The sequence below is a fragment of the Myzus persicae genome, unplaced genomic scaffold (assembly GCF_001856785.1).
Source record: "Myzus persicae strain clone G006 unplaced genomic scaffold, MPER_G0061.0, whole genome shotgun sequence".
NCBI lineage: Eukaryota > Metazoa > Arthropoda > Insecta > Hemiptera > Aphididae > Myzus > Myzus persicae.
Genome location: NW_019104106.1, coordinates 99,272 through 126,279, shown reverse-complemented (window position 1 = coordinate 126,279; position 27,008 = coordinate 99,272). Strand labels below are relative to the sequence as shown.

At 31.2% G+C, this 27,008-nt stretch overlaps 2 protein-coding genes across 2 annotated transcripts; both read left to right on the top strand.

The window, feature by feature from the left end:
- The first annotated feature begins 1,687 nt into the window (after positions 1-1,687).
- On the top strand, positions 1,688-5,868 carry LOC111038805 (zinc finger BED domain-containing protein 6-like). The gene is made up of 5 exons (XM_022322041.1): positions 1,688-1,750; positions 3,933-4,100; positions 4,230-4,497; positions 4,576-5,765; positions 5,845-5,868. Exons 1-5 carry the CDS (start codon positions 1,688-1,690, stop codon positions 5,866-5,868), a joined length of 1,713 nt encoding a protein of 570 aa, XP_022177733.1.
- A 5,272-nt stretch (positions 5,869-11,140) lies between these two features.
- Positions 11,141-13,567, top strand: LOC111038804 (SCAN domain-containing protein 3-like). The gene is made up of 3 exons (XM_022322040.1): positions 11,141-12,106; positions 12,587-13,008; positions 13,471-13,567. The coding sequence occupies exons 1-3, from the start codon at positions 11,141-11,143 to the stop codon at positions 13,565-13,567; spliced, it is 1,485 nt and encodes a 494-aa protein (XP_022177732.1).
- The last annotated feature ends 13,441 nt before the right edge of the window (positions 13,568-27,008 follow it).

The window sequence follows — 27,008 nt, the reverse complement described above, 5'->3', positions numbered from 1 at the left end:
GTGTTGTCCCCGTTCTAAAGTTAACCTTAGAAGGGCACCTTGGTTCGTCGTGACTGGAATTACTAAGATAGCTATATGGTCTTGTGTGAATCACCGTATGAAGGTCGTTTATTACCTTCCGATTAACCAGCTATGGGTTGAAAAAGTGGAAATATGTGGTGTCTTGTAGGTGGCTCCGACGGCTTTATCTGCATAATGCGGGTCTGTTGACATTTGTATTTGAGTTTATGGGCTTTGGTATTTGAAGTGTTGTAATGATGATTTTGAATGTTCTGATGATTTTTATATTATTTTTGAAGGTTTCTACTTGTCGATGATACTTGATATTTTGATATAAGTACAACTTAATCGGAGATAAACGAGTAAAGTGTTAATTTGCAACGACAGTGACGGGTGCGCGCCATCCATGATGTGTTGTGCATGTTTTCGATTGACCGTCAGCGCGTGTTCGATGAGTTGCGCTAATGTACGTCACAAGAGCGCGACACTGGTCTATTACGTGATCTTGTCCCGTTAAAGGTATCATCCAATATGCTGAACAATTTAATAGATGGTATGAAAATAGCGTCGGTACCTGCGCCGGATCTTTTCGAATCCTTTATTTTTTTTAGCTCTTGTGAATAAGTAGACCTGTTTATGTATTTTAAAATAAGTGATAAAAGTTAATGGTTACCTAGTTATTATTTAATAAACTTATACTGACCTTATGTTTTTAATTTTTAACTTAATCTCTCTTTCACCGAATCCAGGTATATTCATAATTTTTTATAATTCATTACCAGCAGATAGCTTGGCCTGTTTATTTTTATACAGCAGGCATTTTATATTCCATAAAGACTCGTGTTTTATATATTCCGAAACAAATTTAAATGTTGTGTCTTCACCCCAACGAAACGTCATCTTGACACTGACAAGGACAACTAATACACTAAACTAAAACAATGCGTTCAGACTACCTATTAGTAATTAATCAGAAAAGTGGGGGATGCTACTCGACCAGAAAAAATAGAAGTAAATGGATCTACTAATTACTAAATTACTAAATAAATTTACTAAACTACTTGACTAAATCAGTCTGTTCATACACGTTTAGTAGCTAAATTACTCGCTACTTGACTAAATTTCTGGCATAGTCTGAACTAGCCTTTACAGACCACAAATTAGGTATTGGCTATCTGGTATGCAGTCAGAAAAACAAGATATATTAGAATAATCAAAAATACCTACATCATACTATGTATATCTATAGAACACGTTATGACTTAGTCACGAAATAGTTATGAAACTTATAAGCAGTGTTGGGGAAGTTACTTACTAAATTACTTTACTAATTACTAATCAAAATTGTAACTAAATTATTTTTAAGTTACTTTTTTTTTCATTATGTCAAGTTTCCTAACTTTTGAGTTGTAAAAGTAACTCAATTACAATAGAAGTTCCTTTTTTTTAAATATTACTGGAGCTTAAAAACTATTAGTCAAAGTCGTGGTATATCAAAATGTATTAGTAATAGTATTTTATTATCAACAGACTTATGTAAAGTAAATGGTAATGAATATATATTTGTTGTATATTTATTTGTTTATTTATTTATTGAGTAAACGCCCGAAGGCTCAAGTACAGTACAATACATAAAGTACAAAATTAAAGAATGAAACAACGATATAGACTATAGAATTAAATAGTAATGACTGGTATTCGTATTCACACGGGTGTTGGTCAACAGTCAACTATGTTATGTCTTACTTGGGTTTGTTCCTTCGTAGACAATTTGAGTTGTTATCATCTGTTAGGCCCGGCGCACACCAATGCAGTGCGGTTGCGGCGCGGCGACGGCAGTAGCGCGCGAAAAACACTGCGTCCACGCCGCAAAAGCGCGTCAAAGCCTGTGTTGCCAGGTCAAATTTCCTAATGTTTCGATTTTATTTTTTAAAAGTTTCGATTTCATTCAATTTTTACCTAGGTTTTGTTTTTTTAATAATCAGACCTCGCTTCGCTAGTCTATAATCATTTATTAATTATAACAATATTCGTGTAAGAAAATTTTCGTGTCGTAATCAGTAAACTCTTAACGTATTATCTTCTGTAGGAGAATATTGTACAATATCGAGCATAATCACAGATATTTAAAAATGTGTATATGTATATCAGCTGTGAGCATAACACATTATTCGGTGATAACATCGCAATAAAACTTGATAAAACCACGGGCTTAGTATAGAGCATATAAATATGATATAAGTCTAATAGATTTACGGTTTTAAATCAACTTAACCTGTCCAGTGTCCTCAATGGTCCAAAAAAAAACAAATAGCTCAAAGCAAATACTATAAATGAATTTATTGTATACATACAAATAAAACAACCAATCCCTATTCCCTTGTGTTGTCAAACAAATTATTAAATATAATAGTAACAATTTTAATAAGTTTCAACAAATAATACAGTCTTAATAATATTCTTTTTATCACAAGTATGATATATATATATTAAAGTAATAATTAGCATAGAAAATAAACAACTAATCCCTTCTGTATGCACCCTGAATAGGGGCAACCCGAAGGACCACTCGGGGAACGCCCGAGAACTAAATATTAATAATTGCGGCCAACACCACCACTAGCGCCGACTATTTGGGTGGGTAGGCAACTATAGGTGCCTTCGCCTGAATGTGTGTACGGTAGGCAATTCTACGCACGAACGACGACGCTCAGGATGGGAGATCCCTACCAAAGGAGTTAGGATGGTGCAGGCTAGTTATGGGGAGGGGGGTCTCTGTGGTCGAGTCGGTCTGGTGCAATGACCACAGAGCTCACAAAAAACAAGGACAATACTTAAAACTATCTCAACTTGTTACGGAATAAACCGAGACACACAAAAAGGTCTTTATCAAGACCACTAATTGACTAAAAACGAAGCGGTCTGACAGATGAAAACCACACCAAGTAAAGGCGAACGGCAACACAACGGTGTGATTTTCATCTGTCACAACAGAGGCACGGACCAATCAGCAACGGACTAAGTTATCGAAATGGGTATATATACCGGACGATTTCGATAACTTAGTCAGTCTTTTCCAAACCTTCAAAATATCAACACCAGTGATGTTAAACTGTGAAAAATATCAATCACACTGTGAATTTGCTACTGTGATAATATAAATCACAGTGAAAATAGCAGTGATTGCTACTTTAACTGGATAAATGGATAATAAAGATATGGATAGGACATACCGTGTGTTCCTCAATAAACTCGATGGTTAATCAGATTGCTCATCTGATGTTTTTCGGTGTTCCTTGAACAATCTTAAAAATCAGATGGACAATCTGATTGCTCTCGATCCATCCGATGGCGAACCTACTAAATAAGGTGGTGCGGTAGGCGATGACATGATAAGATATATTTATCATTCATATCACACATGATAACAAGTTTATGATAAAAGTGTTCCTTGACTATCAATCCGAATAATCCGATGTTTCATCAGATGGATAACTAGATGCATGTCAATAATTAATAAGGAACACACGGATAGTACATACTGGTCTTATCAGCGGTAATCAATTATCAAGGGGAATAATTGACTACATTTTAAAATAAATTATGGTTTAAGATATAAGGTTCTATAATCTATGCATAATATGATAATTTAGTATTTACCAACATTTCCCGCATAAATTTAAATAATATTATAATTATTAGGTATTTTTTGCAAATAATTATAGGTCCCAAATATTATAGATTGACTGTATAGTATGAAAATCTTTGTTTTTTGGTACTAGTTGAATAAGAGATTTATATAAAAATCCGGAATTCCAACTATTTTTATAACACTTGAAACACTTCATATTGCACAGTACAGTTGTTTACACTTTTATTTATACAACATTTATTTGCTTAATACTTTATTACATTTTTTATTTTAATATGAGCCAAACAACCGAAAAGAGCGTTTTAGTATTGTCTGGCAGTACATGACAGCGGTAGATAGTATATTTGCTGTATGTGACACTTGTCAAAAAAAATTGTCATACAAAACGTCTTTAACAAATTTAAAAAAACATTTAAAGGCTGTTCATGGGATCAATATTACAGAAAAAGTATGTATCTATTTAAATTAAAAATTATATTATAAAAAAATATGAATTCCAAGTGTCATTTTATTTATTAGGCTACTAGGTGGACCTTATGTTTTTATAAATAACAATTAATTTTATTTAATGGTATAGGTTGATAAGGTTGATAGAGAAAGAGAAAGAACTCCTGATGTTGATAATGTGGTTAATTCATCAGGTTTGACTGATCTTGTTCCAATATCTTCATACACTACTTCATCAGGTTTGACTGCTCATGTTCCGATATCTTCAAACACCGCTTCATCATCTTTGACCACTATTCCACCAATTTCGACTTTTACTTCATCAGCTTCTACTAGTACACTTAAACGCAAACAGCCATCTATTGCAAATTTCTTACCTAGAAAAATTACACCAGATAGTAAAAAAGTTTTGGACAATGCACTACTCGATATGATTATAACTGATTTTCAGCCATTTAAAGTAGTTGAGGATTAAGGATTTAAAAAATTTGTTAATTTATTAAATCCAAATTATTCATTACCTACTCGACAAGCAATCTCGAAGACATTAATTCCATTGGAATATCAAAAGTGTGTGTTTAGAGTGGAAGAGTTGATTGAGAAGGAAGTTGACAATGTGTGCCTTACGACTGACTGTTGGACATCTAGGTGTAATGAAAGTTATATAGCAGTTACGGCACATTTTGTTAATAAAGAATTTATTCTGAAATCGGTGCTCATAGAGTGTACTGAAATAACTGAAAGGCACACCAGTGTAAATTTAAGCAATGAAATTAAGGCTATAATAACAAAATGGAAGTTGGACGGAAAATTTGTTCTAGTGGTATCAGACAATGCAAGTAATATTAAGAATGCTATTAACAATTTACAAATAAGACATTTGGGATGTTTCGCTCATACTATTAATCTCGTTGTCGAAGAAGGTCTTAAGTGCGAATCAGATTTAATAAATAAAGTAAAGACTATTGTTACTCACTTCAGGAAAAGTACAATAGCAAATAAAATATTAGAAAAAAATCAAATAAATAGTGGTATTAAGGATCCAAAAAAGTTGATTCAAGCAGTGAACACTCGCTGGAATAGTGTTTTTTATATGTTGGAACGATTTATTTTGCTTGAAAACTCAATTCGGTCATCACTCGGTTTATTTGAAAATCCTCCAAGTAGCCTCACTGCTGTAGAATGGATAGTTGTCAAAGAGCTATGCATTGTATTAAGACCATTTGAATCAGCAACAAAGGTAGTAAGTGGAGAAACTTATATGACTGCGTCAATGATTTTGCCCATCGTTAACGTACTCACTGATGTTTGCTCTAAAATGAAAAATAAACCTGAATTCGACTCAAGGACACACGAAGTAGTCAACAGCATATCAAATGCAATGAAAAATAAAAATAGTTGGGGGAATATTTACCTTAGCAAGACACTAGCTAAATGCACTTTTTTAGATCCACGTTTTAAAAGTATACTATTTTCTCCAAATCCCAGCTTTTCTGAAAATATTAAAATGGAAATAACTGATGAATTCACTAGCATTATTCAACATATAAGATCAAAGAACACAGCTAATATACTTACTCCCCATAACAACGAACAAGAACATCAAGAACCTTTTGTTGAAAATCAAGGTAATGAATTTTCAATTTGGGGTAGTTTAGATGTTCATGTAAACCAATCAAGACCAATTAATACAAATCGATCCAGAGCCATATTAGAAGTACAAAATTACCTTGATGAGGCATTAGTTCCTAGAACACAAGATCCGTTAGAGTGGTGGAGAAGGAATTTTTATAACTTTCCGAATTTATCAATTTTAGTAAGGAAAATGTTTTGTTGCCAAGCGACTTCGGTTCCGTGTGAAAGAGTTTTTTCTAAAACAGGATTAATAATAAATGATCGACGATGTAACTTGAAGACTGAAAAAGTAAAACAACTAATATTTTTAAACAAAAATGTGTCAGTTGTACAAGATATATTATAGTGAGTGCTAAATTTTAAAATTTTTTTTTACTTAAATTAAATCATTATTTTAGATTAAATTATTATTCATGACGTGTATTGTGTATACTTGTTATACTGTAATTATTATTTATTACCAATTTGAATATTGACTTATTATTATTATTTAGCTTTATATATACAAGAAATTGTTTTCTGTGTGTTATGACGTGTATTGTGTATACCTATTATATTGTAGTTATTATTTATTTATTATTATTATGACAATTAATGTGAACCCAACTTACTATATTATACTTACCAATTTGAATATTGACAATTTATTATTATTATTTAGCTGTTTATATACAAGAAATTGTTTGCTGTGTTTTATGACGTGTATTGTGTAGTGTGTACACCTATTATATTGTAGTTATTATTTATTTATTATTATACTTACCAATTTGAATATTGACATTATAATTCATATTATAACTATTTAGCTTCATCTATCATGGTCTATACAAGTTGTTTATTGCGTATTATGACGTGTATTGTGTATACCTTAATTATATAATATTATTATAAGAGGTACGTCACCGTCTTGTAACAGTGATAATATGTAATAGTGATTAAGTATTTAAGTGATTTACTTTACAGGGTTTCTAAACTGTGAAAAATATTTATCACACTGTGAATTTGCTAGATGATAATTGAATAACTGATAACAAGACTTAGTAATGATAATGTGATCTGTGATCACTGTTATTTTATGTATTAGTAGCAGGCACTGTTACTGCTACTCGTTCAGTCACAGTGAAAAGTAGCAGTGACTGCTACTTTTTAACATCACTATCAAACACAGCAAGATAGAAGAAGGACCAAGACCAGACCACCGACCGCCGACGATCGACGACCATACCGCTCCACGGCAATTATCATCGTCCCGCCGCCGAGAACCGACAACTACGCCTCCACACGGCAATTATCAACGTCCGGCCGCCGAAGAACGTTCACTACGCCGCCCCACGGCACTTAGCATCGCACCGCCGCCGCGGACCGAACACTACGCCGCCGCACGGCTCTTAGCATTGCCCAACCGCCGAAGACCGACGAACCGCTGCTACACGGTGTCGCTCAAGCACCGACCGTCGATAACATCGCCGTTACCAGTCAGCCAGCAACGCTCATCCGACGACGACACGGCCCCGGCAGTCCACAGTCCACACCGTTTAGCCATCGGAGATTGACGAGACCATCGCCGACCGCTGACCAATCGCTGTCCCGCTAACGCGATTATTAAAAGGGCCCTTTTCAGGGCCATCATCTGATTACATCTGCACTTAATTAAGTTGTCCGACCCGAGCCAGGTTCGTCGTCGGAGTGCCGCTTGATTTAAGTCTGCACCGACGACGGCCGACTCCCTAGCCAATATATGTATGTTAACCGCATAGTGATATTCCTATATTGTAAAGATAGGGTCCGGCATTAGCCCGACCACACACCCAAGTGCCTCCGATTGTGTCGACCCACTTAATTAAGTCTGGTCGACACAAATCGACACTTTACTCCTCGACCCTATAAATTGTAACCATAATTATTTTACATATAGCAATAGAAACAATTGATTACTGAATACGACACTGTCTTTTTATTCACGACGCGGGTCGTCCAACCGGACGCACCGTATCAAACTACTGAAGTCTTGAGCTGTGGTTGAATGGAACCGACGGTGACTTTGGCGACTTGGGCGTCCTCTCACACAACGTTCGTTGCTGGCGGACAACACGGATGTTGCAACGACGTGATAATGTCCAAAGTCTCCCCACAGAAAAATAATAACAAGAAACGTGACTCATGGTTTATGGGATGGCAACGCCAAGACTTTATTTTAATAATAATAGTAGGTAAACTGATGCCGTGACAATAACGGCGACAGGTATTATCTCAATGACAACACAAAATAATAATACTAATTTCTGATCACATTGACCGCAAATTTGACTGTAAAAGATTCATAATAGTATCATAATATAATAAGTAGGGTGTTGAGTGTATCAAAACAACTAAAAATCACCGAAAGAAAAATACAAGAAACAATAATACGTGTGTTTTACACTACTTTAGCGGAGAAAAAAAAATATACGAAATCAATGATAATAATTACACAACAACGGCGTTGGCCGTAACAACTAGACAGTACGACGCCAATAATAATACGAAAAAAGATAATGATAGTAGTAATAATAATAAGGCGTTGGCCGCATAAAAGATATCACGAAAATCAAAACAATAACATTGATAATCGCGAGACCAACGAACGAACAATGATTATAACACAAAAGACAAAACAAAGAGCATACATTAAATAACAATTACAATCATATAAAACAAGTTACATGACAGAGTGGTGGATAGACGAGGAGTAAGATATCGCCGTCGCGACTATTACTGTCGGGCGATAAGAAGCGATAATTGTTCGGTGCGAACACCTTCTGTTGCCAAACAAAATAATAAATATAATAATAATAGTAACAATTTTAATAAGTTTCAACAAATAATACAGTCTTAATACATTGAGTTATTATGTTTCATCATCATTTTATTGTCTATATCAGAATTATAACAAGATTTTTGTTGAATATTCAACATGTTTTTAGAATGAAATATACCAGATAAAGAATTTATAGATAGTTTGTTCCTTATTTTTGTTTTATTCAAATCGATGGATGAAAAAATTCTTTCAACGCATGCACTACTATGTGGTAGTTTAATTAAAAAGTTAACTAACTTCATTACTAAAGGAAATGAGTTATTACCTTCAGGATCTTTTAAATTATTAACTATCCTCCAAAATTCTATTACTTCCAATTCAAAATTAATATCAATATTTCTTAACAATCTCCATTCACGGTCCAAATCATTTAAATTTAATTCTAAAACTGATTCAAAATATTGAGCTGCTGGTCCAATTGATATTATATTATTTATATTTCGAGGATCGAGAAAACTTAGTGATTTTAAGCACTTGACTTCGTTTGAATGAAAAGGAAATCTTCGAAAAAGTCGGTGTGCACATTCTACATAGAAGTTTAAGCAGTTGTTGATGAATACAGATTTGTCACCATGTGATAACTTACAAATAGAATTGTCACTAATTAGAGCCATATATTTTCCTCCAATATAAATGTCTTCAGGTTTTACAAAGTTATCAGTTCAGAGTACCTTTTCTAGATCAGTCGTTCTTAGATAATCAGGTTTTATGTAACATTCCAGTATAGTTTTCTATGTCATAGACATTTTAGAGTACAGTTTATGAATTTGAGGCTGTTCACTTTGAAATAAGATATTTAATGAGATCAACAATGGTAGAGCAAAATCTAAAAAACTAATATAAAGTTCAAAATGAGGATCGTTAATATATTTGAATATTTCATTTGCTTTATTATCATTGTTTTCGCTTTGAAAATATAACTTAAGTGCTTGAAGTTGTTCTAATATTCTTTGAATGCATACATGTAAAGACAACCATCTTGTCTGACATGGTTTCAATATTTTATGAGGTTTAATTTCACAAAAACTTTGAAATTCTTCATATTGTGTTTACCTTTTAAAACTGCACATAAAATATGTATAAATTTCTCTTACCGTTTTCTCTATTTCATCAGGAATTTTTTGTGTTGCATATGAAGCAACTAATGCTAGTGAGTGACAAATGCATTTCATAGAGTACAAATTAGGAATATCATTTTTCAACAATGTTTTCACCGAATGGTGCCTGCCAAACATGGTGCTTGCTCCATCTGCAGCAAACCCAACAAGATTATTTTTATAAGGCACTGAGTGTTTAGTGAAAAAATTGAGGATAGCACTGTATATTCCAAGAGCGCTTCCATCACGTATTTCAATCAAACTTAAAAATTGATCTCTTATAATATAATTATCAATATCTAATAACAAACTAATAAAAAGCTAATTTTTTTGTGGCTGATTTGTCAGTTGATTCATCAATCATTGTAAACTTTTGAGATGTTATTTTATCAATAAGATTTTCAAAACTTGTAGCACCAAGTACATTGTTTACAATAGCAGTAGCCTTAGTTCTATTACATGATATTTTACTTACCGCATCTGAGTCTATAGATTTGATTAATTGAACGAGGGGGTCTGAAGTTCTAAAGAAAATATTGTGTTCTGATATAAACATTGAAATTCTCATCTCAGCCTCTTTAGTTTTTTTTCTAGTGTAGTAGCTTTGCCGAAATGTGATTGGATGGAATGCACATTTTGCATTGACTTTGCTGCCCGTTGATGCTTAGAAGTGTTCATATGTTTATGGACCGTAGATTTACCACCTTTATTATCATCATTGCAAAATTTGCAATGAAAATGAAGTGGAGATTTTTTGCTAGGCGCAAGCCATAAACGAAAATTTTTGTGGGAATACGGTTTTTTTTGCCCCAAATTTTGATCGATTTTGTTGGCTTCCGTCAGTATCAGAATCATTAGAATATATATTTTTTTAAGGTTTAAAAAATTAAATTAAAAAAATTAAATAAAACACTTGGTTAACCATTGACACTAGTTTAGTACTAAAGTAGTTAGTAGTTTATAAATAAATAAATAATATGTTATCATATAGAGTTAGGTATCACCCAGAGATAATAAAGATATCTTTATTATCTATGGCAGGGGTGGCGAACCTATGGCACGCGTGCCAGAAGTGGCACGTTGACTAAATTTCAGTGGCACGCAAATATTATTTATCTTAAAAAAAAAATTATATTTTAAAAACTTTATTATGAGAAATTTTAAGAATCAAATTTATAAGTTTGTAATAAAATGTGTTTATAAATGTTATAATAAATAATATTTATGGTTTTTGTACTCATATCGCTACGATAGAAGTACAAAGTACCCAACATTCGATTACGAAGTTTATTTTAAATTTACCGATACCGCGACCGGTTGCGATAACAACAATTGCACTTAGTCAGCCGTTCAAACGAACTTTTAATTTAGTTACCCGTCGGCCGTCGTCAACTATCGTGATTATTGATAAATAAATACGAGTATTTTATTAATATGTCACTTTCAAAAAAAATGAAATGTTCTGAAGAATCAACGAGTCGAAACTTTCAAGAATGGTGGACATTCAAATATGGTATGATATTCAAAAATAATAAAGCGTTATGTGTACTGTGTTCAGAAAGTGTTGTATGTCGGACTTCATCTGTCAAACGTCATTTTGAAACTATTCATAAAACACTATTAACAAAATCTGCCGATGAACTAAAATGTTTTATTTCACGTGCACTATCAAATAAAGATGCACAGAGTGATAAATTAATTAAATTTGTTAAAAAATCTGATAATTTAGTGTCTGCCAGTTTTGATGTTGCAAAGTCTATCGCTATTCGGGGAAAACCGTTTAGTGATGGAGATTTTATTAAAATGTCTTGGTTAGATTGCGCTGATAACCTTTTTCAAGACTTTGATAATAAAGATGCAATTATACAACGTATTAAAGACTTGTCAATCAGTAGAAATACTATTAAAGAGAGAATACTAAGTATGAATTCTAATATTGAAAATCAATTAATACACGATTTAAATCAAAGTTCATTTTTTTCTATTTGCATCGATGAGAGTACAGATATAACATCGTCTGCGCGTCTTTCAATAATTTCTCGTTTCTGTATTAACGATGAAGTTCGTGAAGAACTTATAAAATTAGCATCTATACCAGCTAAAACTACTGGTGAAAATATATGTGAAGTTGTTGTAAATGTCCTTGAAGATATTGGATTAAATTTATCTAAAATTATATCAGTAACTACCGATGGCGCCCCTTGTATGATTGGAAAAGACCGTGGTTTTGTTAACCTTTTTTCAAAGAAAATTGGACATCCTTTAATTGGTTTTCATTGTATAATTCATCAGGAAGCGTTGTGTGCTAAGGATGGACTATTGCAGTATGAAAATATTTTAAAGCTTGTAACAAAAATTGTAAACTTTATAAACGCCCGAGCATTAAATAAAAGGCAATTCAGTTTATTATTAGAAGAAGTAAATTCTATTCATAAAGGACTCGTGATGTACAATAATGTTCGTTGGCTTAGTAGAGGCAACCTTTTAGAACGATTTGTAGAATGTTTACACGAAATTCGTTTATTTTTGAGTGAAAACCAAAAAAATTATACTGAATTAACAGATATAAATTGGTTGTGCAATTTAATGTTTTTTACTGATTTTTGTTTGCATTTAAATGAACTCAATTTAAAATTGCAAGGTACCGGAAAAAATTTAGAGTTCATGTTTAGTTTAATAAAAAGCTTTGAAACAAAATTAAATGTATTTATACGTGATATAGAAAATCATAAATTTAAATATTTTCAACATTTAAACAAATTCTTGAGTGAAATTGAAATCAACGAGACTCCTAAATTAGATGAAAATATAAAAAAATTTTTAAGTATCATAAAGGAAACAATTCAGCAGTTCAATAACAGGTTTATAGATTTTAAAAAGTTTGAGTGTAATATTAAGTTCCTCAAATGCCCTGATACTTGCAATTTCGATGAATTAGATTTACATTATTTTGAATGGATGAATATAGATACATTTGAATTTGAGTTAATTGATCTTCAATCCTGTAATACGTGGAAACAAAAATTCATTGACTTAAGACAACTAATCGAAGAAATAGAAATCAACCGTCTTCAAGCAAACGCGGTAAAAAATGCAGATAATGAAATTCTTAAAGTCTGGAACTCGCTTCCAAACACATTTAATACATTAAAAAAAGTTGCTCGATCTATCCTATCAATTTTTTCGTCAACTTATGCTTGTGAAAGTTTATTCTCCATAATGAATTTAATAAAAACGAAGCAGAGAAATACATTAATCGATGAAACTAGTGCTGCTTGTGTTTCACTGAAAACTACCAACTATACTCCAGATATTAAAATGTTATCTTCTAAAAAACAACAACAGAAATCACATTAATAAATGAAATAAAACTTTACATATATACTATTTATTTATTAAATTATATACCTAATAAAATGGGTGTAATTATTACATGCTTTTTCTTTTCATCTTACCTAGAAAAAATTTTTTTTTTTTTGGCACGCGAGCATATTTCAAAAAACTTGATTTTAAATTTTGGCACTTGACCCAAAAAAGGTTCGCCACCCCTGATCTATGGTATCACCAAAGAACAAACGTATCACAGTATTATTGTATCACATAATATACGATTAAAGATCGTGGTTACTGGTAAGCACAGAATACTTATCTAGTAATAATTAATTGAGCCACTAACGATACTAATAATATAAATATAACAATAATAATAAATATATTGATGTACATTTAAAAAAATTTACTAAAAAAAAGAATTTTTACACCTTATTAATCAAATTCACCAGAAAATCCTCAGTTTATAGAAATCCTCAACATTTGCCTCAAACACCAGTAAAATCTCCAGATTGGGGATTAATCCCCAGACCTGGCAACACTGATTAAAGCACACCGGTGCAGTGCGGTGGCGGCGCGGCGGGGCGCGAATATTCTAATCAGGATATAATAAATATTTTATCATGCTTCCATTAGTAAACAACTTAAATAAAAAAAAAAATAAACGTAAATATTGGGTCCTTTCATAAGAAATAATGCACCTACATTAGGTACATTTTCAGTCTCAAGTGAACTTTCAATGTACCCAGAAAATTTAAAGATTTTTACCGAATGTCACAAGGATCTTTCAAAATTCTTTCAGACTTTGTGAGGTCGAATTTAGAAAAAAGAGATACAAATTTTCGATTAGTTATATCAGTGGAAGAGCGACTGTTAATTACACTTAGGTAAGTACAAAGATTATTTCAGAAACCAATTACCTTTTATATTATATTATGTTATATTATAAATTTATAACAATGTTCAAAATGTACAATGGTTATTTTGTATTATTTTATTAATGTACTTGGTGAGCAAAGCAAAAAAAAAATTATATACATAGTAATTATAATGTTACCTACATAACTAAATGTATATATTTATAATATATACTTATATAATATTATATATTTTATCAACATAGCCATATGGGATACAAAAACATTGAGCGACTTAATATACTGCATTATTTAATAACTAGGTAATGAATAATGATATTGAGGATACTGATCATAATATAATCCATTTAATAAATCAATATATTTAAAAAACTAAGTAGGTATTACTTAGGTAAAATAATTAAATATTTATCAGTATATTATAATCTTAATTTACTTCTGTTAAAGAAAACTTATAAACAAAATAACTAGAAGAGAAATACAATATTTCAACTGCTTAACATAATATGTTAACAAACTTTAATTGGTAGGTAATATTAATGTAAAGAATTACAATGGTCTCCAATATGGAGAATTTCTAATACTTGGTATGATTGCTGATTCTGAGGATTGTTGATGTCAAAAGGAGTATTTATAGTTCCTTGTCTGGTTTCTTGGTGATGATATTTGAAATTTTCAGTTTGATTATTATTAAGGGGTTGGATCAACTGTTTCTGGTTGTTGATGTAGTTGATTCTCTAGCATTTTATCATTCGCATAATTTACTAGTTTCATCATATCAATATTTAAAATTATTTTTGCACGTGGATTCAACAGTTTTATATCAGGTAAGAGACTTTTTAAAAAGTCCATATCTGGATCATTGTCATCAGTCTTGACCTGTGCTTTTTTTTTATTACTGAAGTAATCAGTAACTACTTTATTCGACTCATCTATTGATGATGTATTAATTTTTTTTTACATGACTGTTCTTGGGAATACTCTGAATGGGGTTTTTGGAACTTTCAGAATATGACTTAAAAGTATCGATTTCATCTTCATGTGCCTCATCACTTTCTGATTCATCATCAAAATGTCCATGTCCTTGTATTGTTTGTAAATTTCCTGTTTGAGATCTAGTTGCTGTAAATGGTTCAATGATTTGCAAATAACCTAGACCATTACCCGGATGGGAAAATAAGGGCAATTTTCCACACTACTTTGTTGCAGATGAAGCTTTTCCCTTGAAAAAAAACCCTTATGAGACCATTTCCTAAAAGGTCATTAAATGAGGAGAGACGCATTTATAATTATAGGTAAGCACATCAAAATTATAATCACTTTTTTCATTTGATGAAACATTCAACTTTATCATTGAAAATTATGTTTTTTTAAACAGATGTTCTAGAACAAGAAGAAGCGTAGAATGCAGTTTTGGTATGCTAGTATCGAAATTTAGGCTTTTTGAACAACCAATAGGTTGCAAGATAGAAACTGCAGAATCACTTATAAATGCTGCATGTGTTTTACACAATTTTGTGCGCACGAGAGAAGGTTTATTTTCAACACCATCACACCCATCAAGTATTGATGCCATGGGATATCAAAATATTCACAATTAAGGAATACGACCAACAAGAGCTGCAGAATGTTATCGAGATTTGTTATGTGAATATTTTGTGTCGGATGAGGGCCAAGTTCCATGGCAAGAAAACTTTTCATAAATTATTTTGTTAACTTTTTGATTTTACAATATTAAAACATGTTATAAGTGCAATCTATCTGAATAATTGTATATCTACATGGATTGTTCGACATATTTAAATGTCTTCTTGCTTTGAAAGCCTGTTAGGATTATAGAGGATTATAGTTACATTGATTTTGTTCTATTCTAAAGTTGAATGATAAATTAATAAAATATAATAATGCATGAACTTCCGGGCCCTACTTATTAGTTATTAGGTAGTTACTTTAGAATTTTGTAAATACCTTGTTATCAAATTAATAAGAAAATTAACTGTTGTGTTGATTTGAAAAATTAAAAAAAAATTCTCTACCTACTTTTAATCATAACAATATTACCACTTGCCTTATAGCAAACACAAACTCTATTAATAATAATAATAAAAATTACCATATTATTGTAATAGAATAACTTTTCACCTGAAATATTGACAGTTTTTGATATGGTATCCCAAGTACTTGTTTTGGCTCGATCATTGCTATATGATTTTTTTTAATAATCATACAGACAATCATGTTTCTCTATCTCTTGAACAAGTTTAATGGTAAGTGTTTCTTCAGTCATCGTACAAAATTTTGGTAATTATTCCAACTATAAATAGGTAGGTACTGTGTATTGAACTGAGTACTGACTATTATAATATACTAGAGATTAGTGAATAGTGTATCTACACGTCTATTTAGTACTACAGTACCTACTCGACATCACGAATTGAAAGGAGGAAATAGAATTAGCCCAACTAGGTATACAAACAAAAATATAAAACTATTAACCACAAACCTATGAGATAACTAGTATCATAGAACCAGTTATGACCAGTTTCATAGAACGACGAACGGCTGGATTTCCCGATACAATGTTTATTGGTACCTTATTACTACTTACCAAGTTGATATTACAAATTTATGATACCTCATTATTTATATAATATTATTTGGATAAATTAAATAAATAAATACTTACGAATTATTTTTTCTCTGCGTATGCTGTGCCGCAGCAAAAACAAAGTAAAATAAAGTAAAATATCGATAATTATTTATATTTTGACTTTTCGCCGCACGCGCACTGCAACAAAAAACCGCCATGTCTCACTGCAAGCAGCGCGCCGCATACACAATGTCACTGCACCACCGCCGCATCGGTGTGGGCATTTCCATAAGATAACGTGTGTTCTATTTTAAATGCGGCACTGCATGCAGTGCGCTGCGAACGCGCCGCAACCGCACTGCATTGATGTGCGCCGGGCCTTAGTCATGATCATTGTAATCTAACAAACTGTGGTGTCTACCGGTACTGCCAAAGGCGGCGGTGATCGTTACGTGATACGGGTGCCGGCAGAACACTACTAATTCTCCTGGGATCAGAAGGTATAATAAAAATAAAATTAAACGTACGTATCGTTGTTTAAACAATATATTTTAACATGAGTATATAAAAAGGTAAAATAATTACAGTGATCGGTTCGGTTTGTTTATACCTTTTAGATATTTTGAAACTTTTGAATATCCTGAACTCGGGACTACTAAAAAAGTTGTATGGAACTTGAAAACTGCTTCAAAATTAGAAAAACCAGGATTTATAATAATTGGATTGCAGTAGGGACGCAAAAATTCGTTTTCAAAAGATAGTAGTATATTTGATCATTGTAATCTAACAAACGTTAAATTATTTCTAAACTCGATAGCTTATCCGTATGATAATTTAAATTTTGATTTTGCAAAATATAATTTTACCTTATTATATGATATGTATACATCTTTTCAAGAATCGTACTATGAAAAAAATATACGGAACCCGATATTGAGTCCTTCCACTTTTCTATCAAACGCCCCGATTAGTTATCGATACTTCAAAACAGAATGATTCAGCTACAGCCTCAGCAGTGGATGTTCAATTGGAAATTGAGGCATCAGAATCCTTTACAGGTGTAACTGCTTATTGTTTTTTAATTCATGATCGTATCGTAGAATATGTACCTTTTACTAGAGAAGTAAGAAAACTCGTGTAAATATAATATTGATTTATAACAATAAAAAAAAAATTTATTTGATAATTTGTTTTTTTACTTGAAATATTAATTTAGTAACGTTTCATGAAAAAAAAAAAAATGTGTACACGGTAAATATTTTCATGTGAGTGGTAAATAGGTGGACACTGAGTGTGAAATTACCGTATTGTGTGATACGGTAATTCTGAGTCGTCTGAGGTGAACATTCCTCCTTGAACAAAAAAAATTAAAGTGGAAAAACGAACTGTGAACATACAAATACATACTACTTATCTTCACAATTATGAATTGATTCAACTCCTAAAAATATTTAAATTAAATTTATTAAAAAATGATTAAACATAGGTTGTTTTTTTTGGTTAGGTTATATATTCAATGTTATATCTGTAGGAAAAATGGTCGGGTTTTGATACCCGAGTCAAATTAAACCATTCGCGCTCGTTGCTCGGCTCGTGGAATCGGTTCAACGCGTTCCCGGCTCGTGTGCATTTTCATTTTTATTTTATATTATATTTATTTATTTTCAAAAAACATGGAGTGGTCAAATGAATTGATCTTGGGCTCTCTTGAACTAAATGAACAAGGGCATTGCATTTGGAACCCGAAACCCGCTACACAAAGTTCGAAATTCCGTACATGATTCGTGGAAAAATATTTCACCAAATCTCAGTGTACAATATTCTATCAGTGACCTAAAGAAGAAAAAGGATTCATTGATGGCCACATTCAGGAAACTCCATAACAAAGTTAAAGCTAGTAAAAAAACTGGTTCGGGTTTGGATGACATCTACAAACCTGACTGGTTCGCATATGAATCAATGGCCAAGTTTCTGCATAGCGTGAATCAACCTAATATCACCAAAAGTTCAGAGGTAAAATGTATTCATATAAAACAAATAATAATAAATATACTTAATAATAATATATACACATATTTATTGAAAAATATTCTTAACATTATATTATATTAATTAACAATAACTAAATATACTAGACTTTCTTACATAAATTATATCAATACAATTTACTCAAATATATTTTACTTTAAAAATTATTTTGCCACGAAACAGCACCATTCGTCATAAAATCGCCTGTAAATAATTCTCTTCCTTCTTTTGCATCTCTGGGTTCCCTACGGGGTATTCTACGAATGGGTAGGAACGAGGCTTCGTTATTGTTGTTCTGACGCCATGACCCTGGAATAATTTCCCCTTCTTTTTCCGAGTCAAATGTTCCTAGGGTATAATAATTGGAAGACGGAGTCTTATTTTTTATTAGAAAATTGTGCAACAATACACACGCCATCGTTATATTTGTCACTTTTTCGGGATTGAGTAAAATTGGACACCTAAATACTCTAAAAACTGATGACATTATTCCAAAGCAGTGGCGGATTTAAGGGGGGCCCGAAGGGCCTCGGCCCCCCCCCCCCCATTGGCATAAGTTAGGTTTTATTATTTTTTATTAGTAATTCTTATAATTTTATCTTTTATATTGTTTCGCTCAAACACATTATATTATAATTTAAGAAATATTATCATTACATATATTTTATATTATTATTATATTATCTTTATATAAGAAATTCTCCCAAACATATTACTTTTACTTTTATTATGCGGGTATAAAGGCATTTCGCCTTAACGCAGACGGCAGACCGGCTATTTTTGCCATGTATCGTTCCTACTGGCCATCGCTATCTTATCTTATTTTATTTGTAAGACGATTCTCACTAATCCATTTCTATATTGCTATTATCGTTTTAAAATGTTAGTAATTTTACAGTCGTCGTGTCACTCGTGTGTAATTCGTATTTCGTGCTGTACTCGCCTGTACCTACTGCTGTTGTCCGTAGTGTTTCGTTTTTAGTTTCGTGTTCAATTATTCTGTTTTAAAATGTCACAAAAACGACAAAGTGAAATAAACTTTTTTTTTAAAAAGTTGAAAACAAGTGACGAAAATAATCCATCTCCAAGTGAAGGTATAGAAAATGTAAGCGTGTTACCAACAGAGTCAGAGCCAGCTACATTTTATGATTCGTGTGAAGTCGATTTTAACAGTCAATATGATATCGCATTTGCTATTGAAGAAAATGCAAATCTAAAAATTCGAAGCGATCCAAATATGCTTTACAAATATTTAAAAGAAACGTGGTCACCTAAACAAAATTATATTTTCCCTGTAAGTATGAATAAAAAAGGTCATAAAAGAAGCTTTCAAATTGAATGGCTAAATAAGCACAACTGGTTAGCTTATAGTCGTAATAGAGAAGGAGCGTTTTGTAAAGTATGTGTACTTTTTGGACCAAAATTTGGTGGGATTGGAGGACAAAGGCTTGGAGTCTTAAAAGAAATTCCTATGATAAAATACAGAGATGCTTTACACGATTTTAAGATACATATGGAAAGAGAATATCATAAAACAGCAATTGTGCGATCTTTAGAATTTATAAAATGTTTTGAAGGCAAACAAAAAACAATAGAAATTCAACTTGATGACCAACTAAATGAAACTGTCGAACAAAATAAAAAGAAGTTAATTCCTATAATTAAAACAATTATTTTCTGTGGTCGTCATAATATATCTATAAGGGGGCATAGAGACGATGTTAATTTATCAAATCTGATTTCAAATGACCAAGCAAAAAATAATTTTAATATTGGAATATTCAAAGAATTGTTGATGTTCAGAATAGACGCGGGCGATGTAGATCTTCGCAATCACTTAGAATCGGCTCCAAAAAATGCAACATTTGTTAGTAAAACTATTCAAAATAATTTGATCGATATATGTGGCTCGATTATCACAGACAAATTAATAAAAGAGGTGAATGAATGTAAATTTTTTTCAATTTTATGTGATGAAACTTCTGATTTATCACACATTGAGCAAATGAGTTTATCGATTAGATATGTTGATTTAAAATCATGCTTGATAAAAGAAAATTTTATTTGCTTTGTTCCGAGTTATGAATGTACTGGTGAAAATTTAGCAAATACAATCGTCCAAAAATTAAAAGAAATTGGTTTAAGTTTGGAATTTTTACGAGGGCAGGGATATGATGGTGGAGCAAATATGTCTGGTAAATACCGCGGAGTTCAAGCTAGAATCTTAAATTTGCAACCAAAGGCAACATACACTCATTGTGCATCGCACCGCCTAAATTTAACTTTAATAAAAGCATGTAATGTATTATCTATAAAAAAATTATTTTCTACAGTCGAAGAAGTATCTAACTTTGTGCGTGATTCTCCCAAAAGAGTTGATTTATTTAAAAAAAAAATAAATGAAATTTTGCCTTCATCAAAATCAGTTTTGCTAGTAAAGTTGTGTGAAACTAGATGGGTAGAATCTCACGAGGCGATTATTCGGTTTTCCGATATGCTTATACCTATTGTACAATTTTTGGAAGACATGACAGTTAATACGGATGGAAATATACTTTCTAAATGTAACGGACTTCTTCATTCAATATTGACTTTTGAATTTATTTTGGCCTTAGAAGTAGCAGTAGAAATATTGTCTTTGACTTTGCCAATATCACGTAAATTACAAGACCCTGGTTTGGATTTGACTAAATGTATTGAAATCATACATACTGTATTAGATGTTCTTAAAAACAAAAGACAAAATGCAACATTTAACAACATTTTTAATCGAGCCGTATCAAAAGTCGAAAATTTAAATATTGAAGTTAAAACACCACGAATATGCAAACAACAAATAAATCGATCAAACAACATTACTTCAAGTCCTGAAGAATATTTTAAAATTACGGTATACTTCACAGTTTTGGACAATTTCATAACATCTATTCAATCCATGTTTTTTGACAACCAAAATCCAATATTATTTAAAATCCAACAACTGATACCATATTATTTACACAATAAATCTGAAGAACATATTATAGAAGGTGCCACTTTTTATGAAGCAGATTTGCCTGGATCCATAGACGAATTAAAAGGTAAAAACAATTATTATAATAAATCACTAGGTATTACATTTTTGAAATAAATTATAAATGCATTATTACAATTATTTACAGGTGAAATTGCATTGTGGCAGCTGCATTGGACTCAACAACCAGTAAAAAAGGAAAAATTAAATACAGCAATAGACGCATTCAAAGAAACTGAAGATGGGTATTTTCCAAACATTCGTCAACTTTTACTAATTTTAGCAATATTACCAGTAACAACATCGACAAGTGAGAGGTCTTTCTCAACGCTAAAACGCATAAAAACATACTTGAGAACAACAATGGGGGAAAACCGTTTAAACGGGTTAGCTTTGCTTAATATCCATAAACAAATTGATGTAAAACCTGTAGAAGTGTTAGATATGTTTTCAAAATCTAATCCTAGGAAATTACAATTATCTTTATCGTTATAAATATTTACAATATTATTATAATTTAAATATAATCTTCAACAAATAAAAAAAAATACACATTTAAAATTATTGTCTATTTGTATGTATTTGTTAATTACTGAAAAAATTTAAGATTTGCATTTTGGACTATGCCTCCCCCCCCCAAAAAAAACCCCCCCCAAAATTAAATCCTGGATCCGCCACTGTTCCAAAGGCATTCTCTACCACTCTCCGTACCCTAGATGATCGATAATTAAACACTCTTTTTTCCTTGTCTTTGTCATAAACACCAGAATACGGTTTCATCATATGCTTATTAAGAACGAATTCGCAAATCAGAGCTTGGGATTTGTAAAACACTTTGTAGATCAAAGGTTGCGCTACAAAAATTATTGTTATTAGAAGCTTTTTCCTTGTCCAATTGTTTAGCTGAAAAAGATCCATCTCGCCTGTGAATATTATTTTCATAGTTATTGATGATTTGTTCTTCTTGTGGTTTGCATAACTTCTTATATGTTTCACATTATAAGCATTGATCTTTCTTGGGCTTATAAAAGTCTAAATTATAATTCTTACAAAAAATATTTATTAATTTATAATTATACATAAAGTGATCAACTCATCACTTGGTCAAAAGCGTTACTATAACGAATTTGCAACAAATAACCAAGTGACATAGTCAATTTTTACACGTAAGAATTATATTGAGATGTCGGTTAGTCAAAATTAAGTATTCAGTTTTTCCAAAACTAATAAAGATATCACTTGGTCACTTTTTTCGTATATTAATGGGGACAAAATAAGACATTTAAACATGTTATTTCACTTGGTCACTTTTTGCACTTGGTCACTTTAGGCACGAGGGCGACGATATAGTGCAAATATTTGTTATTTATTATAATATTACTTACCAAAATTTGGATCATCATATTCATCACTATGAATAATTTCATCTACTCCGGATAATTCACCTTCTAAATTATATATTTTTATAAATAAATAGTAAATAGACACAAGTTTAAGTAAAATATATAAAATATATTACCATCTATAGATTCTACATTCACATGTCGGACATTATTAATATATTGTTTACTAGAAGTAGAACCTTTAATAGTAGAACATTTAAGTTAATAAAATACTTTCATTAAATTTAAGAGGACGTGATACCCAAAGCGTTACGTATGCAATGGCCGAGAGAATGCGTTATAATGTGTTTTCGGGATCCGCAAGCGCGCGACAACTAAGCCACGCCCACTACTCGCAGTCGGTGGCATTACTGACACTGCTCATTTAGCGCGTCTCGACTATCGAGAGCGCCGATTATTATTTCATGAACCTTCGACCATGGCGTATCTCGTCAATATAAAATTCACACATGTAAACGGCGCGGTATTATTTTCAATAACCACGCGTACCCATTCGAACTATTTTTTTTTTTAAGTTACTGCTTACCTAAATATGTGCACCAATATATAGATTGTAAGAACTGTTATATAACATAGCTTAATTTGTAGTTATTGCACTATTACTCATTCAAATATAATATATACAGACATACAGTTGAATATAATTTAATTGTACCTAAACATATTTTACGTTCAAGGTTCAACTGTTCAATATCATGTTACTTTTTTAAACAAAGATTTTTAATATGATAATAAGTAAAAACAAACATTTTTTTAATTAATAAATAATAATATCTTTAATGTATACTCGTAGATACGATAATATTGCTCTAATATAATATGTTTTTAGCTTATTTGGCATTCGTATTCTTAGGAGATCGGGTCTACCTTTGTCCTTTACTGCCTCAAATTAATTAACTTAAAATGTATAGTTGTAAATCATGTAAACATAAAACAAATGTAATATAAATTTACTAAAAAATATACAAAAGTACACAAATATTTTATTTATTACGATAGTAAAATATAGTAAAATAATACTGAAATAAATACAGCGTAATTAGAAATAATTGTATTTATTTAAAATATTTTATTGTCTTATTATTCGTATGTTATTGTATTATTATTATTATTTTTTTGAACGCTTTGATAAAGTAAACTTATTCATATTTTCTTTTATATATACGGGATCTACTATATCACTTTTAAGCAACCTTTTACTGTATTGAGGATCAATTATTTCTCTCAGTAAACATTCTTCATAAAATCTAAAATATTTCAAAATCACACATAATTATTGATATTATTATAACATATAACATATTTCAATATAACAATATTATAGATACTTACAAAATTAATTGCCGCTCCATTTTAGCTTCCCAAAATAATTCACTGAATTCAATAATTTCCAAAATGGTCCACTTAGGAGTGTATACCAAAAAGTAACATTTTTTTCTATTGGTAATCCGCATTTGACCTTGGATTTGGAAGTAATAATTACTTTCTTTTTTTAAACAATGTTTACCATTTATCATGGTTAAGTATGAAATCTAAATATTTAATAGTAAATAAATTTTAGATTATGAGTGAAGCCAATAATCATTTTACAATAATATTTATTTATTTTCCTATTTTGTAAACTCTTTTTCGGTTAAAAATATTAGATAAACAATTTAAAAACAGATATCTAACACTAACCTTTTTTGCTTCAATAGACTCTTCTAAAGAATCATAGTCTTTTACTGAATACGGACATTTAATTTCGACAATGAAGTCGTCATCCACTAATCCATCTGTTTTTAAATAATATATTAAATTAAAATTTGTACCAATTAATTAACTATATATTATAATAAAAATATGCTTTACCAGGAGTAGCTGCTAAATACGGAATAGAATTGTCAATAAACAATCCACATCGTTGTATTTCTTTTCCAATTTCTTTCTTCAGATATTTCATAGCAAATTCTTCGGTATTTTTTCCGTACTCCGTGGCTTTAGTGGCTATATTACTATAAAGAATGTCATAGACAGTTGATTTGCAAGACGTTTGAGGACGCATCTTGCATACTCTTCCAAAGTTGGATGCTGTTAAACGGTTTCTTCTCTCGGCAAACCACTTTTGACTATTCGATTGATCTCTGGTTTCTCGTTCTAATATTACTTTTTGAGATTTAGATAGTGTAATTTGTTGAATAAATTCATGTTTTTTTATTCGGAACTCATCCTCTGACAAAATATCTAATAGAGGTAGGGCTAACCCATAATGTTCATCAGGACCTTTTGATACACATTTTTTTTGTTTAAATTTTCCATTTAACGCAAAAAGAGCTCTTCGTTTTTTTAAACATATTTTCTTATCATTAGTGTATTTTAAAAATTTTTTGCCGATTATTCCTGTAATACAATTTATTTTTTAAAAACTTATAGATATTATTAGAAAATTTTGCAAAATTTAACAAAAGAAATTATGTAATTAACCTGGACTTTTTTCTGTGATTTTTTTATGCATCATTCTAATAAAACTGCCATCCGAGTTAAAAGAAACAATAGCCACTTGAACTCGAATATTATACGACTGTCGTTGAGTAAAGTTTATTCTTTTGCCGGCGATGTGTTTATTTATTATGCTGTTAAATTGTTCACAATAATTATTGTCAACATCATACAACAAACTTTTTGCATTGTTAATAACACGTCGAATAGCAGAAGTTATTTCATTCATGAGTCCACACTTTTCAATCTCAGACACTAAGTTTTTTTCACCCAGTTTTGGCCCAGTACAAAAATATTTTTCACATCTAGAATGTTCACCGAAAATATGATATGGGCTATTCGAAATATCTTTTTTTAAACCTAAAACAAGTTTAGTATTAGTTAACTATTTTTTACGGCAAAATTAACTCTAACTCAAAATTTAATTTTGTTATTTCATACCCTCAATTTTTTCATAATAAGATTCACTTAAGTTCTTTCTGTATTTCACTCCTTTCGTTACAGCAGTCCTAAATCTCATTATATTCCTAATAATAAATTTGCGTATAAAACAAGGATATTCTGTTTTTTTCGTAATTCCGAGTAGCTTTTGTCCATAGTTACGGAGAATATGGTTGCGACACTCAATTTTTTCTATTAATACGTTTGGACCATATGGCATTACATCGTTCAATTTTTTCGTTACGCTACTATCTCCATCTCCTATTATTAAGGTACATAATGTCAACATGAAAAATAAAGTATTAGACAGTGACGTACCTGTGGGGGGGGGGGCAACAGGGGCATATTTTTTTAAGTAGGTATTTAGTAATAATTTAAAATAAAGTTTCAGATTATATTATAACCATAAAAAATTATAATCGATGGTAATATTTACCAATTAATTTATTGTACTTCAGTCCATGCATTTCTATACTGCATAAAAACCCTTCGGAAATAGCATCAGCCTCAATGCTTGTGGCACCTTTAGACCAATTTAAAAAACATTCATGGGTATTTGGTTCTTTTCCTATCGTTTTTGCCCTTTCACACACAACGCAATACCGATTTCGAATTCCAAAAAACAAAATTTTTTTACTTCGGTAACCAATAATTGTAGCCTATAACATTGTTTTATAAGACATTTTATTCAACATTAAATTATTCAAAATTAGACAACGGAATTAAATGGTAAATATTTATACCGCTCCTGATAACGCATCATATTTGGTTTTGTAGCTGCGTTTACTCCATTGGCCATCAGCTATCACAGGACACATAGGTGTGGCACGGACCCTTACTGCCGACCCAGAGGTCGTCGACCGATCCGGCTACACTTAAAATAATACAATAATTGAATGTCACTGTTCTATAAGTTCCCTAATATGACTGACCCAAAACAATTGCGCTAGGCACTCAAACGCAGATCAGTGAAAAGTACGGACACCTTAGGTTACATAAATATAAATATCAATAATAAATAATAAATACAAATTGTATGTTATTATGACGTGCCAGAAACACGATAATTATTGTTATACGACGACAAAATTATAATAACAACAACATCGAGCTTATAAAAAATATGGGCGCCCAAGACAACTTAAATAATAATTGTATA